At 38.7% G+C, this 17,161-nt stretch overlaps 1 protein-coding gene across 3 annotated transcripts in view; it reads right to left on the bottom strand.

Moving 5' to 3' along the window:
* Nucleotides 1-17,161, bottom strand: part of UBE3D (ubiquitin protein ligase E3D) — a 400,519-nt gene that overhangs the window by 244,877 nt on the left and 138,481 nt on the right. For all 3 annotated transcript variants that reach the window (XM_029595535.1, XM_029595537.1, XM_029595536.1), the window contains exons 7-8: nt 12,626-12,734; nt 9,030-9,199 (exon numbers count right to left, since the gene is read on the bottom strand). In XM_029595535.1, the coding sequence (XP_029451395.1) occupies nt 9,030-9,199; nt 12,626-12,734 (279 nt within the window). The remainder of the gene's footprint in view (nt 1-9,029; nt 9,200-12,625; nt 12,735-17,161) is intronic.

Here is a 17,161-nt window from a genome sequence, read left to right as displayed (position 1 = left end):
ATTAATAAGATGAAAAGTTTTGTTTAAATTTGCGGGAACCCTCCATTTGTTTCAGGGCTCAACAAATGGAACAAAAATGGACTCATTTCTTGCATTTTATCCATTTGTTTCAAATATGGAACTATAAACATTTTCTGAGAATTCCTTTTTGAAGTTAAGTGAAGTTTATTTTAGGGAAAAGGAGGGTAAGGAGAGAAAAAGCTGATTTTGGACAGTCCATAGTAGAATTATATATTGTATTTTACAAATTTATTACTCTGGACTGTAGGAAATATTTTTTAATTTCTGTTGTAAACCGCTCTGGGTGAACCATTGGTTCGACAGAGCAGGGAATAAATACAATAGAACATAGTACATAGTATATGACAGCAGAAAAGGACCAGCTAGCTCATCTTCTATGTTTATCCCATGCCCTTTTGAATTCCATTACCATTCTTGTATTCACCACTTCTACCAGGAGGACATTACATGCATCCACCTTCCATTGAACACTACTCAGGCCTGTAGCTGGCACTCACATATGTTAATTTTAGAATCTCCTATGGACTACATTTAAAATTGTTCACAGATTAATGGCAATGATTTAAATTTTTTCCTCAGGTGGTAATTTATCACAAATGAGGACAAAGTAGGATTGCATGTGAGGATACCACATAAAGTAACACAGTATATGGCAGAAAAACTAATTGTTCCAGTTATTTTCCAGTCTACTTGTACTATTACTTCTAACATTTCTAAATCAGCATTTCACTTATTCATGTTTGTTTCAAAAGTACTAATAATTATCCTACTTCCAAAAAAAAATGGCAGCTGCTTTTTAGTTGTCAATAGCCTTAAGAATTAGATAGAATGCTCAGCAACACTGAACTGATGAGAATTTAACTCTCACTATTCCAATCAGAAATGTAATAGTTCAGGTCAATTAAAAAAAAAAAAAAAGCAAGCTCATCTACAGCTTGTTTTCTGACTTCTGTTTCTATGGACTAACATTCACTATGTTATTCGTTCCTTAGACCTAAATAACAATACCATTAATAATGGTAAGAAATATGTGGCTCCCCTCTCTGGCAAATCTGCAGTGTAGTCTGGTGCCATAATATACAGGCAGGTCATCCATCTCACAGGTTAATACAAAGACATTTCTGAAGAATGAAATTGTAAATGCAGTGATCCTGTTTAGATGAAAGATGCTATATAAATTCAAAGGAATTTTTTTGTTTAATGAATAGTACAATAGTGAAATGCTTTGTTCATCACCTGATTAAGAGAAATCAAACAAAAAAGTTGGTCTTCAGTCAAAAAATTATGTATTTGGAACTGTTTGGCTGGAAGCAAATAAATCCGATTTTTACTTTACCTTTTGTTAGAAAAACAAAGCAATGACACATCTTCCATGCACTTCTGCTTTTGACAAGTTTCACTTGAAATTCACATGGCTAGTTCTACCGTAATTCTCACCAGAAATTTGAAGAGAATTTTTAACAAAGGACTACTGCACAGCACTATCAGACTGCTAATGCACCTACTAATAATGGAAGTTTAGAGGTTTCTTGTGATGTAAAGTGGACTCTTTTCTTCCAAAGCCCATGCCTCAATAAATCTCTCTTACAGTGTAAGGTGCTCTCCTCCTCTGTTATTTTTTTTTCATTCAGTTAATCAAATTACAGAGTATGCGCTAGTATATTATTTCATAGTAATCACAGAAAAATAAAATAGAAAGATTTATTTATTTATTTAGCATTTTTCTATACTGACTTTCCAATAACAAAATTATTGATCAATTCGGTTTACATTTTAAACAATAACAACAATGACAAGTAAATGTCTTACAATGAACAGGTCGAATTAACTTGGATTAAGATATATGGGGGTAATAACATAATTAACATGAGCGGTGCCTAATATAGGCTAGAGGCTGGGTTTTAATGATAGACTGCCAAAGATAATATTAGATAATAATAATTAGATAATATTAGATAATAATAATTAGATAATAGACTGTCAAAGATGAATATTAGAAACACCAATCATACCATGTGCTGTTACCACTAGCCTCCCTTAGGACTTGTTAAACCAGTTTTCAACATCGCTTCCTGCAGACATGGTCCCTTTTCCAGTTTTCTAAAATTGTTCAGCAGGTGCCCCATAAATGGTAATAATCTCAATAGGACCAAGATTACATTTTTCATTTATATTATTTTACCTTATTCTTCTACTCAAGCGGCTCCACTTTATATTTATTAAGTTATCTTCAAAAGCATGAGCTTCTTTTCCTCTAAAAGTACTCTAAACCAGCTCATGCTAGAAGATCTTTTATAAAGGTAATGGGTGTATATCCTATAAGCACACTAAGAGGTACAGCAGCATTGATAGCTACTCTTTGATATAGGGTCAGGTACTGCAGATGTGCAACGGAAGGGTTAGATTGCTTCTTTAGACAACTGAAAACTGTAGTGTTGTGTGTTATTTGCTTCCCAAATATATACGTTTTTTAACTGGTCTTGCAACATTCTGAAATACAGCATTATAATGCAGTTTTTAAACAATGAAATATTTCACTTGATCATGGGAGGTAGCACCAGCACATCAATACCAAGTGGTGGCTGGTCAGGGTAGGTTTGTCGCTCACAACTTAAGCCCATGTCTTAACTTGTATTCATTTCTGCAGACAAGAAACTTAAGAATACACAAAAGCCTTATGCTTAGACAAATGTACTTACTGGGCATGCACTAGGGCAACCACCTTTAGCTTTTAATGGATTCCCATCTTCCAATTCAGAAAGTTATATTACAGCAAGTCCTATAGTTAAACAGCTAGGTTAGGCTAGTCTGCCATAAAGTTGCATGTGCATAAGCATCCTGTTCTTCTGCCAGATATCTGCTAAGGGGTAGATTACTGCTCTGACCTCATGCATACGTAGAGTCTCTTTGGGCCCTCTATGAGAAATGTGGCCTCGTGTTAAGGACCAAGCAGTGTAGGAGTAGAAGGAGGTACACCCATTAAGAACATAAGAACATAAGAAAATGCCATACTGGGTCAGACCAAGGGTCCATTAAGCCCAGCATCCTGTTTCCAACAGTGGCCAATCCAGGCCACAAGAACCTGGCAAGTACCCATTGGAGGTTGCTGTAATGGTAATGTCCTGCCTGCATATTAGCAAGGTGACACCTAGGTTCAGAATGTCATTTTTGGTTAGAAGTTGAAGAGAAAGCATTTTTCGGAGTGCTCCCAGCCTCCCCCAGCATTGGCCCAAAACCTTTTCTGGATAAGTTAGAAAGTAAGAAAAACATATATTCTGACTCACACCTATTGCTTGAAAAGTGGCTATCAGTTTGTGAGCACTCTTTATGTCTGAAGCTTTTATTTGGGAGGAAAGTTTCTGTCCAGCCCATGAGAGAGACTTGGGAAATAAGGATTTGTTTTCTCTTTTTAAACAAATCCTGGATTATTCAGTCCAAAGGGTCCAACTGACATCAAGGAGGAGGTTCAGAGAGGAGAGAATATCATCTCAAGGAGAGATGAGAAATCTGAGGCTCCCATCCGGAGCTTCAACCAAGGAAACACGGGATAGAAAAAGCTGAAACATTTTGGGGACAATCAGTGGAAACCTGGAATTTGGAAGGGGAATGCCATTCTAATCAAAAATTGGAAGAAGGATCCAACAGAAGGAAATAGGATAATGCATAAACGTTGGCAAGTTAAATGTAAGACACTGATAAGACAGGCTAAGAGAGAATTTGAAAAGAAGTTGGCCGTAGAGGTAAAAACTCACAATAAAACTTTTTTAAAATATATCCGAAGCAGAAAGCCTGTGAGGGAGTCAGTTGGACCGTTAGATGATCGAGGGGTTAAAGGGGCACTTAGAGAAGATAAGACCATTGCGGAAAGATTAAATGATTTCTTTGCTTCGGTGTTTACTGAAGAGGATGTTGGGGAGGTACCCGTACTGGAGGTTTTCATGGGTAATGATTCAGATGGACTGAACCAAATCACGGTAAACCTAGAAGATGTGGTAGACCCAATTGACAAACTGAAGAGTAGTAAATCACCTGGATCGGATGGTATACACCACAGAGTTCTGAAGGAACTAAAAAATGAAATTTCAAACCTATCAGTAAAAATTTGTAACCTATCATTAAAATCATCCATTGTACCTGAAGACTGGAGGATAGCTAATGTAACCCCAATATTTAAAAAGGGCTCCAGGGGCGATCCGGGAAACTACAGACCGGTTAGCCTGACTTCAGTGCCAGGAAAAATAGTGGAAAGTGTTCTAAACATCAAAATCACAGAACATATAGAAAGACATGGTTTAATGGAACAAATTCAGCATGGCTTTACCCAAGGCAAGTCTTGCTTCACAAATCTGCTTCACTTTTTTGAAGGAGTTAATAAACATGTGGATAAAGGTGAACCGGTAGATGTAGTGTATTTGGATTTTCAGAAGGCGTTTGACAAAGTTCCTCATGAGGCATCTAGGAAAAGTAAAAAGTCATGGGATAGGTGGCGATGTCCTTTCGTGGATTGCAAACTGGCTAAAAGACAGGAAACAGAGCGTAGGATTAAATGGACAATTTTCTCAGTGGAAGGGAGTGGGTAGTGGAGTGCCTCAGGGATCTGTATTGGGACCCTTACTTTTCAATATATTTATAAATGATCTGGAAAGAAATACAACGAGTGAGATAATCAAATTTGCAGTTGATACAAAATTGTTCAGAGTAGTTAAATCACAAGCAGATTGTGATAAATTGCAGGAAGACCTTGTGAGACTGGAAAATTGGACATCAAAATGGCAGATGAAATTTAATGTGGATAAGTGCAAGGTGATGCATATAGGGAAAAATAACCCATGCTATAGTTACACAATGTTAGGTTCCATAATAGGTGCTACAACCCAAGAAAGAGATCTAGGTGTCATAGTGGATAACACACTGAAATTGTCAGTTCAGTGTGCTGCGGCAGTCAAAAAAGCAAACAGAATGTTGGGAATTATTAGAAAGGGAATGGTGAATAAAACGGAAAATGTCATAATGCCTCTGTATCGCTCCATGGTGAGACCGCATCTTGAATACTGTGTACAATTCTGGTCGCTGCCTCTCAAAAAAGATATAATTGCGATGGAGAAGTTACAGAGAAGAGCTACCAAAATGATAAGGGGAATGGAACAGCTCCCCTATGAGGAAAGACTAAAGAGGTTAGGACTTTTCAGCTTGGAGAAGAGACGGCTGAGGGGGGATATGATAGAGGTGTTTAAAATCATGAGAGGTCTAGAACGGGTAGATGTGAATCGGTTATTTACTCTTTCGGATAATAGAAAGACTAGGGGGCACTCCATGAAGTTAGCAAGTGGCACATTTAAAACTAATCGGAGATAGTTCTTTTTTACTCAACGCACAATTAAACTCTGGAATTTGTTGCCAGAGGATGTGGTTAGTGCAGTTAGTATAGCTGTGTTTAAAAAAGGACTGGATAAGTTCTTGGAGGAGAAGTCCATTACCTGCTATTAATTAAGATGACTTAGAAATTAGCCACTGCTATTACTAGCAACGGTAACATGGAATAGACTTAGTTTTTGGGTGCTTGCCAGGTTCTTATGGTCTGGATTGGCTACTATTGTAAACAGGATGCTGGGCTTGATGGACCCTTGGTCTGACCCAGTATGGCATGTTCTTTTGTAATTTACCCTGGGCTGTCTAATACTCTGTTTACATGTAGTAACAACCAAGGGACCTCAGACATAGATCAAGTTGTATTTTATTTATTGAAGTAATTATAGATGTAACAAGAAGAACATGTGTTTGGTGTCATCTAACTACCACTGAACAAGTTGAAAAGTAAAGTCTTTACTTTTGTATCATTCTACTCGTGTCCAATCTATTATTGTATTACAGAGATTAGGAGACTGAGCTTTCACTTAAATACTAAGACTAATACTCCACGCTTTGGGTCCTGGAGGTTTATTTTGATCCCTATTCAGAGAATCCATGTCTAGTCACCACTAGAAGAGGGGCTACACACACAACAGTTTAAGCCCCAAACCCCGTTAATGCATCAAGGTTCCTCCTCCACAAGCTGGTTCAGCTATGTGAACACTGCTTCTCCCTCCCCCTACTATAAAATCTACTTTGCCTACCCAGTTGAATATCTCAGCAGCCACCACTGTCAACATCATATTTAGACACAACGATAATACCTTTAATTTTCAATATATAACTACTTATTTCCATAACACTACTAATTTTTTTCTATTCTGAATACTTATTACTGTCTTGGAAATGAGGCATTTAAAATCCAGTATTCTAAAAACCAGTATTCAGAATTCCTGGGCTTGCTTAACCTAACTGGATTCCTAATTTGCACAGAACAGGACTAATGCTTGGAGCCTACATTCGCGGTCTGTGATCTGCAGTTCAGCACATCCAAGGAAAAAATGAAAACCTTTAGAAGGAAAAATTACTGGACCAGTCATGGGAAAAAATTGTCTGTCATATTTTCTAAAGAAGATAGATGTACTCAAATATGTACATCTAAGGCAACATCACAATAGCAATATTTTAGAGTGAGGGTGACAAACACTAAAGCAAATAAGATATATATTCAAGAGATGAATCTACTGAGCAACATCAACATAGTATCAGTACTGTATCGGGATCCCGTAAACTATCTTTCTTCTTATGAGACCACTTTCTCCAGTACATATTTATTTTATCAGACCACTTTCTGCACATCTATGCAGGAACTTGTAGCCTGGTTTGGCCACTGCTGGAAACAGGATGAAGGGCTTGATGGACCCTTGGTCTGACCCAGTATGGCATGTTCTTATGTATATGGTTCTTTTATCAAACACCAGAAGCACACAGACAGCTAACATTTTCAATTTACTATGAAAATCTGTGGGCAGCTCCATGTAAAATAATGGCTTTTCATAGCAGCACCTGTGGAATGCCAAAAGAAACTTGGAACTATTCACTGGTCTATAGAAAATGAATTTGTGATCCATATCCATAAATCCAGTATATTCCAGAATAAGTACTGTATTAGTTTATTAGAGCAACATAGTATTCAAAATATTCTGTGGACAAATGTGATAACCGATATCATAAAATAACATCACTGTGTTAAAGCAAACTCAGTAAAAAGAGATTACATTACAAAGAAGAGGGACATAGTGGAATTTGCTGCCAGAGGATGTGGTCAGGTCTAGTAGTATAGCCAAGTTAAAACAGGTATTAACTAGGGAGACTTAAGGGTGGCAGCAGGGAATGAATTTCCCCAACTAGATGTGCTATGTACTTCCAAAGAACCAGACTGGTCACTGTCAGAGACAGGATGCTGCACTTTGTGGACCATTAGTTCCATTCAGCATGGCACCTTTTGCTCTTATTCTCAAGAAGGAAAACACAGGCTATACCTACATCTCTCACTATACCATCACACACACATTTCTCCCAACAAGTCCGTGATCTTGGAGTTGTATTAGATGATCAAATGTCTCTCAAAAAATGTATTAATGCTACCCTCAAGGAGTGTTTTTTCAAGACCCATACACTCAAAAAACTTAAACCACTATTACACTTCTCCGATTTTCGTACTGTGTTACAAGCCATGGTGTTTTCTAAAATTGATTACTGTAATGCCTTGCTAGTGGGCCTGCCTAAAAATGCCATACACCCACTACAAATCTTGCAAAATACTGCAGCTCGTATCCTCATGAATACGCCCACCAAGGAACACATCACTCCTATACTTAAGGAGCTACACTGGCTCCCTATCCCCTATCGTATACAATACAAGATATTATCACTTATCCACAAATCCCTCCACAACCCAGAAATGAACTGGCCCTCCAATTCCTTTCAATTCATGAACTGGCCCTCCAATTCCTTTCAATTCAAGGACTCCAACAGGCCTACTAGAAAACCTTACATAGCCACCCTGCAAACCCCCTCACCAAAACTCTTCAAATACGCATCCACCAAAGCTCGTGCCATATCCCTAGCTGGCCCTATGCTATGGAATTCTATACCTACTGACTTACGCCTGGAACTGTCTCCAAAAACCTTTAAACAAAAGCTCAAGACATGGCTCTTCACAAAAGCCTACACATGATCTGCACATTTTCTTTCTCTACCCCTTTTACCCTCTCCTCTCTACCTCCTCTTTCTCTTATCCATTAAGTCTAGACACGGAAGACGACACCCCACCTTTCCTCTAACCTCTCTCCCACCTCCTTTTTACAAAAGCCAACACTAGTCTCATTCCTACCTTTTTCACCCTAGCTCCTTCCTTTCTATTTATAAAACTGAAGAATTTGCTGTTTTGCAGCCCTACATGTATATAATCTCTTCCCCTTACACCTTCCTCTCTTCCTCCCCTACTTAAACTCATACCCTCTCCTTCCCTTGCCCCCCCTTTACTCTCCCTTGACTCTTTTATAATTTGTAATATTATAACTACTCCATATATTTTCATTATATATCTATTTATATTTTATAAATTGTTTATTGTTAATGCATTTAACCGTTTTAATGTAAAGTTTTCTCAGTTGTTTTCTTACTGTTTTATGTAAAACGCAATTGCGGATTTTGTTCTATGTACATCGACGTGATATCTCTGATGAGCGGCGGTATATAAAAACCAATAAATAAATAAAAATAAATTTTAATAAAAAAGGCCTATGTAAGTTAACCGGGTAAAACTTATCCGGCTAACTTACATGGAATATTCAGCAGCACGGCTAGGCTGCTGATTATTTCAGTATTTGGTTGTATTTAGCCAGATAAGTTATATCCAGCTGAGTCAGGTCTGCTCTATGGCAGGTTTAACTTATCTGGTTAACTCTGGATATCGGCACTTATCCGGCTAAGTTATTTGGAGCTGCTATGGTATCAGCTTCAGTGCTGTCCTTTCTGTAAACCCTCTGATGAAGACTCTCAACCTTAACAGCAAAGATTCTAATTTAATGCTTGCAGAGAGCAAAACTTGATATGACATTTTTCAGAATACATAAAAAGAAACTTAGACTTACTGCTTGTTCCGGAATTTAGTGCAGGGGTGGTAAAGAATTTTGACAGCATTGTTGGCATCTAAAGATCCGGGATTATGTCTTGAGCTGTTCTCAAACAAAGTAAATGCACTGCCACTGGCGGATTTTTCTGCAGATTCCACCAACAAAGTGTCAGAATTCAAAAGCCAGAGCTGTGGATAGGGCAAAAAGTCAATTTAGTGCAAACGTAACATTCTTGTTTTAAATGAAGAATGCTATAATTGGATCACAAGAAAACTGCAACAACAAAAAAAAACCAACCCATCAAAGTTAAGGAAAAACTTCAGATTTATTTCAGCTCATCACTTTCAGAACAAGTGAATCATAGATCACATTACAATACTGATGCACTTTTGCATTCAGGTAATATCATCCCTGGACTGCTTATTTTGTATTAAACTAATGAAAGGAGGGTAAGTTCCAAAGATAGTCAAGCAATCTATTAAGTCCAATAAAAAGGTATCACCTATGGTTCTGTTAACCTTTATTTCCAATATACAAACAAATTGGAAAAAAAAATACAAAATAAAAGGATATTCCTGAAAATTGCAGATTTTGTTGTTTATGGTGGCTGCACTTTTCCAGCAGTCCTGGCTATACGTAGAATCCCATGAAATCCATAAATGGGAAAAGTAAATTTCATGGACTGGTCCAAAACAAAAAAAAATAGCTTTCCAGTCACAAATGAACAAACAGTACAACGCCCACAACTTCAGTACTTTAGGTCAGGATATGATCAAAGTTCTTTAATGCATTGCTGAACGTCGTTCCCTTTTGTGTACTACGCAGTATTTCAAAAATTAAAGGCAAAGCATTAACCCCATGTCAATTATTGCCAATTTACTGCAAGAATATGATTTCTAGATGAAATGAAGCCTCACTAAGGACAACTAAAGAGCAGCAGTTCTCAACTGGTGTGTCGCCAAGCACACGCAGGTGCATCACCACCCTTCCCAGTCCCCCGCTGCTCTCCCTGACCCAGCGAGATGCGAACTCATCCTGCGCCCAAGCTTGAAATGTTGATAGCCCGGGCAGAATGCGGCAGGAGAGCTGTCAGTGGCACTCGCAGCATGGTCTCTTCTTCCTGCCCCCTCCTCAGGCCAGAAGAGGAAGTGGTGAGCAGCAGCCGCATGCGCGGGAAGAGGAGAGTAGGAGACCATGCTAGGTACAAGTGCTGCAACATCAGCCCGAAGCAGAAGAGTAGTGTGGCCAGGAGCAATGTCAGCCCTCGCGGCCAATGGGACTCCTTTCTCGAGACCACGAGGGCTAGAAGAGGAGGCTGTTGCTGCTGCTAGTTGTTCGGTGGGGAAGGGGGGGGGGGGGAGGGGGGAGAGAGTGAGTGAATGAACGAGTGAGCATGTGTGTTTGAGATCCTCTGTGTGTGTGTGTGTGTATGTGTATATGAGACACAGACAGCGCGTAGGTAAGTGTGCGATTGAGAACCTGTTTGTGTGATTGAGAACATGTGTGTGATTGCGAGCATGCGTGTGTGATTGACAGCCTGTTTGTGAATGAGATCATTTGTGTGTGAGAGACAGCATGTGTATGTATGATTAAGAGCCTGTGTGTATAAGAGAACATGTGTATATGTGTGTGACTGAGAACTTGTGTGAGAGAGAGAGCTTGTGTGTGGTAGAGAGAGGAGAAGTTGCAAGCAACCCTCCCCCTCCTAATTCACAACAATCTCAGGGCACCTAGAAATTGAACATTTCCAGATATGGAGAGCAGAGCATTTTTTTTATTCTTATTATTTTTAATTATTGGGACTTTGTGTTTGCTGTTTTGAAATATTTTATTAGCGTTTGAACATTTTTATATTAGTTTTTAATTATTGGATATTCAGTTAATCAGCTGTTTTGAAATAATCTTATTTTTATTAGAATGGTTTTACTGCTATTGGTTTTATATTTCTTGCTTTATTTTATGAGGATTAGTGATTTCTCTTTTTCCTTTGTTGCACTGAAGAATCTCTGGCTTGTTGTGGTTTCCAGTTCAGTTTTGGTCTGCACGTTTCTATTTGTGCTTTATAGTTTCTTTATTCTTTGTTAGGCGAGGATCTGCACATGTGACTGAGGTGAGGTAGTTTGCTGCATGTAGTTTCTAAAAAGGGCAATATAGCAGCCTGGCTTGTTCTATTTTCCCAGTAGGAGAAGTATTGGAGTTTTAAGGTCTCGTGTAATATTTTCAGTGTTGCCTTTTCTTAGGTAAGGTGGTTACTACTGTTTGAATGCTGGAAGTTGTTGCTGTTCTGGTTTACTATTTATTGTTCAGAAAGAGTTCTTATCTTTCCCTTGTGTCGTTCTCAATAAAAGTTAATACTGGGCCTTTTTTTTTTGTATATTTTTATTAAATTTTCCAAGATCAACAAAATACTGGGCCTTTTTTTTTTAACATTTTTTCCATGGATTATAATGAGCAGTGTGTCACACATGTGAGCGCTGTCCGTCAGGTGTGTCATGATGGGAAAAAGATTGAGAAGCACTGCTACAGAGTGCTCTTATTGTTATGTAGATCAAAGATATTCACTAGATCTCTTCAAGTTCTATAGTTAGTTGTGGAGCATTCATATGTATGCTCTTTTATTGAGATTCATGAGTGAGTATGGTATGCAAGGGTGAATGTTGTGACTTTTAGTAGTTTTAGTATGGGGTTGAACATTATGGAAAAACATTTGTTATATATAGTGAATCAATAAAAAGAAATAATTCTAATTTGTATAGACAGGGAGTGGGCAAAAAATTTTGGTGTATGTGTATTCATACATGAAGCCCTACCTATATATATATATATATATATATATATATATATATATTTATTTATTTTTTTTTTTTAAGAAAAGTGCTAGTTTTTTTGGACTTTAGTTTGTGTGTGTGTGTAATTTAAAAAAAAATAGTATGTTCTATGAAATCAATCATCATCAAGTTTTGCAAAAACAGACAAATATGATGAACCAAAAACAGCAAAAAAAAAAAAAAAAAAAAATAGCCAGATATATCTGTGGTTTAAATATTCCCCCCATGCAGATAATTTATTATCCAGCTAACATTTATTCAGATAAAAAAAGAGGCGTTCTGGAGACAGGGCTTAAACGTAGCTGGTTAGCACCCAGTAAGCCTGATGACACTATCACCACCCTTCTCTCCACCACCACCACCAGCACAAACTGAAACTAATGTTGGGCAAAGATCCTGACCTCCTCCTATCTCCTCAATCTCTCCATCTCTATAAGATGTGTAATTATTGTGCCCAAACAGCCCCCATGCCTCTCCCCCACCCCCCGAAAATGGAAAATTAATGTGGCCCACAGGAACCCTGCTCCCACAATATTTGCAAGTGCACAGTCAGTCTGAAAAAAAAAAGGTCATCCTTAAAAGCCCATTACAACAGCCCTGAAGCACAAAAAAAAAAAAAATAAATAAAATCAAGACACTTAAAACTTAGCTGAGATACATAACTGATACCACCACTTGATACAGTTTTCCTACTGGATATGAATAAGTGCAATAAAGGTGACAAAAAGTCAGTTTTCTCCATCATAACTCATTCTTATAAAAGCTGAAGGAAAAAAAATCTCTTACCAAAATGTAGGTTCTTCCATCATGTCCTTGCAGGCAGAACCTAAATGTACTTCTGGCTGAGGAGAACGCCACCAGTTGCTCGGCTATAATACTCTCCACAAACTGAGACCTGTGTTAACAGAAATTCATCTTCACAGTGTGTGTTCATAATAACTATCATTGGCAAGACAGCTACTAATAGGAAATGGCCATTAAGGGATGAGTGCATCTCTTAAGTTATATATTTTTCGCCATATGGTGTCAGCTCAAATAAAGCAGGGCGATTCAAAGAATGTTTTCCAAGAAAATATGAGCTTGCAAAACAATCCTGGTCATGTCTCTCTGCTTGCTCTTCCTCCCTCTTATAAGCACATCACTAATTTGAACATAACTTTCCTACAAAACTCTAAGCATCTGCAATGCAAAATATGCTACAATGTTTGTAAAATGAACATCAAATAGCTGTTAATTCCAGAGGGTTCTGAAGGAAGATGCCTATTACAGATTTGCTGCTGAAATGGCTACTGAAAAAAAAAAAAAAACATTTTTTATTCTCTGCAGGCTCAATCATTGATAACTATCCCTTGACCTCACCTTTAATTCAGGCAACAGGAATTACCATATGACAGATTCAACTACTACTACTGGGATCACTTTATTCTATTCACTATTTTTATAAAATACCTTATTTTAAAAGATCATAAAAAAGTATGAGTTGTAAAAGGAAAGTTAGGAAAAGGCACAAAAGAACATTTGGCAAGTGACAACTGAACTGTACCAGCAAACCAAGTCACATTTTTAAGTGACGTCACCGAAAAAAGATATACATCTGTTTTTACGTTATTGAGTTGTGTAATTAAAAGAGAAACATATGATATGCTCTAATTTTCTCCAATTTTATATGTGAGCAAATATGTACATGGGAAGGGAGGGAGATGTCAGAAAGATACCTCAAAGTACCAATCTGTCAGTTTTTTCTGGGACTTATTCCTAGGTGTCCTTTCTTTTCTGGTATATTTATATTTTCTAGGAAAGTCGGGGACAGCAATAACGCAAACAGAAATTCACTCAGTGTAATTTCAAAATAACTGCATTTCCAAATTTGGGTACCTGGATTTGATATATGTAACATGAAGACTCGTGATGAGAGAAATCTGCTCTGGCATACTTCCCTTACTGCTGAGCTTCCTGTGGCCAACTTCTGTTTGCACAGGGGTTCAAAGCCTGCCACAGCCTGCTTTGGAACCTTTTTGAAGGAGTAGAGAGAGTGAGTAATGCCAAGCATTTGACCACTCCTCAGGCTTTCTTAGATCTAAGAAAGCCTGAGGAGTGGTCAAATGCTTGGCAGTTAAGATTCAATGCCAAAAAGTGCAGAATCATACACATGGGATGCAGAAATCCGGATTATCTGTTATTACAAATGTTTTCTTTTCTTTCTATTCTAGTGCGTTAAGTCATCAGGGTGTTCAGAGTGAGTGGAGGGAGGCCTCCACTCACTCTATTATGGGGTTCTCTGGAGACCAATAGCTCTCCTTGATTGACTCCTTTTCTTCAGTTTTTTTGTTAGGTGTAGGGGTTCAATTCTGAGTTTGCAGCACAAGTAGGTTTTTTTTGTGCCTCTACTCAACAGGGAGTCCCCTCTGATGTGTGCCTGTTCCATGTATGCAGTGATGGGTGTTGGTCTCATGATGTGTACTCTCCCCTGGAGCTTAGTTTAGTTTATTGGTTTTTATATACCGACACATCAGACAAGCCTTCACATCGGTTTACAAATAATAAAAAGATTAGAAATACAATAATCATAAATAGTAACAGCTCAAACTATATAGGGTAAAAGAATAAATTAGCTGTTAAGAAAGATAAAATCATAGATTAAATAAATAGCATAATCATAAAAAACTAAGATACAATTAAACTAAAATATAGGGAATAGCTCATCAGAATGGTTTGCTTATTTCTGGTCATGCTGGTTAGCTGATTCATATTCTGCAAATGCGCATTTAAATAGCTTGCATGTAGGTTTTTAGTATGCATGTGCCAATATGGATGGATGTGCATAGATGAATTCAGGGAGTGTGTTTTGAGGGTTTGAGTTTGTTATTTGTGGGTTCCGGGCTGGGTCTGGAGCGGGACTTGCTGTCACCTAACGGAAGGGTTGTAGCAGAGTCCCAGGGTCACAGCTTCTCTCCCGGATCTCAAACAGCTCTCACACACATCAGATTAATAATAATGGGGGGGGGGGCAGCGGGTTCACCGGCAGGGAGAACCCCCGGGGCCCTTTATGCTGTGGTGGGGAACTCAGTCTCTTGGGCACTCACTCTCTCCTTAAGTCACTGAATGCTTGGTACTCAGAGGTAGAGATCGCTGGCTGCAATCCCTCTCAATAAGGCAGCATGGAGGCAGAGATGTGTGCAACAAAAATAAACTTTACTGAAGTTTGAAAAATAGGATCCACGCCAGTGTGGAGAAAACCATAGAGAGTACTATGAAAATCACAACAAGAAAAACAAGAGAGTGTCTTTATCCATCCTGCACTTCCTTCTCCCTCTAGCTGGTACCTCTGGTTCAGTGTCCACAAAACCCTCTCCAAAAAGGGTAAGGAACCTGTCCTGTCCCTGCAGCACGAGCCAGAGAGGAAAAGTCCCAAAATCCCCACTCTTGTTCTCCTCTGAGGAACAAAAATACCAAACTCCTCAAGAATGCTGTCTAATCAAAAAGCAGTCCTCAGAGTAATTGCCACCCACTGTTAATTGGTCCTGGATAACAACCCTGAATCAGCTACAGCCCACAATTAAGTGGATGTGGGAAATAACTTTTCCTCAAAAATCTCAAAATCATCTTCCCCAACTCTGAATTCCAAAAACTCTGTCTCCTTTGGCTTTGTCCACTGTGAAGCAGACAAACCTCACACCATCTGGTCAGTCCACCCTGTGAGGGGGGGTGGCAAAGACCTTTTGCTCTTGCTCACCCATCCATATCTGTGAGCCTAAAGCCCATCCCATAAGGAGGAAGGAACTCCCCCTTCTGCACCCAGGCCAAAATATAGTGAACCCTGCCAGGCCTGGTTACACTATGTTTTATACAAGAGTGTTCCCTGTATGCTGAACATTTTATTTTGGTTAATGTATATGTCCCCAATTCTAACCAGAGCACTTTCTTCAATAAACTTAATGATTCCTTGTCACAAACTGGCAATGCTTTCCTAGGGGGGGTTGTCTGTGCCCTAGTTAAATAGATCTTCCAGTGTTGTGTCTCGCAATCCTTCTCCGAAGGGACTAAAAAGGCTTAATATATCTTGGTCTCAGAATAATGCTTGGCAGCTAATTCACACCAATAGAAAGGGTTTTATAATTTTCTCCATTCAGCGGGATTGATTTTTTTTTTCTTTGTTCCATTTGTTTTCTTTCTATTGCTCTCTCTTCTGACATTTTAACATGTCTCAGATCACCATTCAGTTTCTTGCTGCGTGGCTGTGAACATTTCAGTCAAGCAGGGTAGTCGCTGAAAACTCCGTCTCTCCTTTCTTAAAGATGAAGATTTTGTGAACGTGATTAGAGGTATCATAGCTGTCTTTAGTGCTCATAATTCTCCCCATCTGCTTTGGGAGCTTTTGAAAGCTGTTATGAGGGGCAAGATAATTTCTTATGTTAGTGATAATAAGAAGGGGGGGGTCACAACTCCGATTGCATTTTTAGCTAGGATTAAAGGTTTAGAGATGAATCAGGTTGGAAAGCTCCTACAGTACAAACCAATCCACGGATGGTGTCTCATTGTTATTTATTAAAAGATAAGGTGACAAACATTCCCCGACTTATAATCAGGGTTTCTGATTTTAGGTGTTTATAAATTGTAAATGTAGGTTTTTATTTTCCAGCTAATTAAGTTTTTTGGGGGGTACCAAATCAATGCTTATGATTGTGTTTGTGGAGCAGGTACTATTGTCCTTCCCGGTTGGATCAAATGCATACATCTGCACAGCCGAGGAAGTGTTGGTGTGGAAAAGGCACAAAATCAAAGCAGAAGATCCAGGGAAGGCACAGGAAGGGTGGGAAAGTACTGGAGGATGTGGTCGATTTCCAGTGTTTACCTGATAAACAACTATTTTATTTTCTTTGCAAGAGGGATGTTTTATTGGGATTTATCGGTTAGAACCTAAAATCTGAATTCCTACTTCCAATGTACTTTAGGTATGCAATAGTTAACTTCAATTAAGGGTGCAGATATTCAGCTGGGGCAAAGCTTAAACCCAGTCTGTTTATCCAGTCCATGGCAGTTTCCACAGTAATTCCTTTTCTTGGACAGACACAGTAAGTACTTGGGACGAAACTTCTACTTGCAAGGTTAACGGAAAACTTCAGGACCTTCACCATCAAATAACATCTGTACACACAGGATTGACTGCTCACAGGTCTTCCAGCAAGATGGCACACTGTCATTTGGCCTATGAGCCTTCTAAATGTCAGGATCGCCTCCCTGGTATCCCAGCATACCTTTTGAATCCCCCAAGAACCAATGCAGATCATCAGGAGTGGGGCCATACTCCAGGCTATCAGTAGT

Source organism: Rhinatrema bivittatum, chromosome 3 (genome assembly GCF_901001135.1).
Source record: "Rhinatrema bivittatum chromosome 3, aRhiBiv1.1, whole genome shotgun sequence".
In the NCBI taxonomy this organism is placed as follows: Eukaryota; Metazoa; Chordata; class Amphibia; order Gymnophiona; family Rhinatrematidae; genus Rhinatrema; species Rhinatrema bivittatum.
Note: the sequence above shows the minus strand (reverse complement) of the source record. Positions and strands in the feature narration are given on the sequence as shown.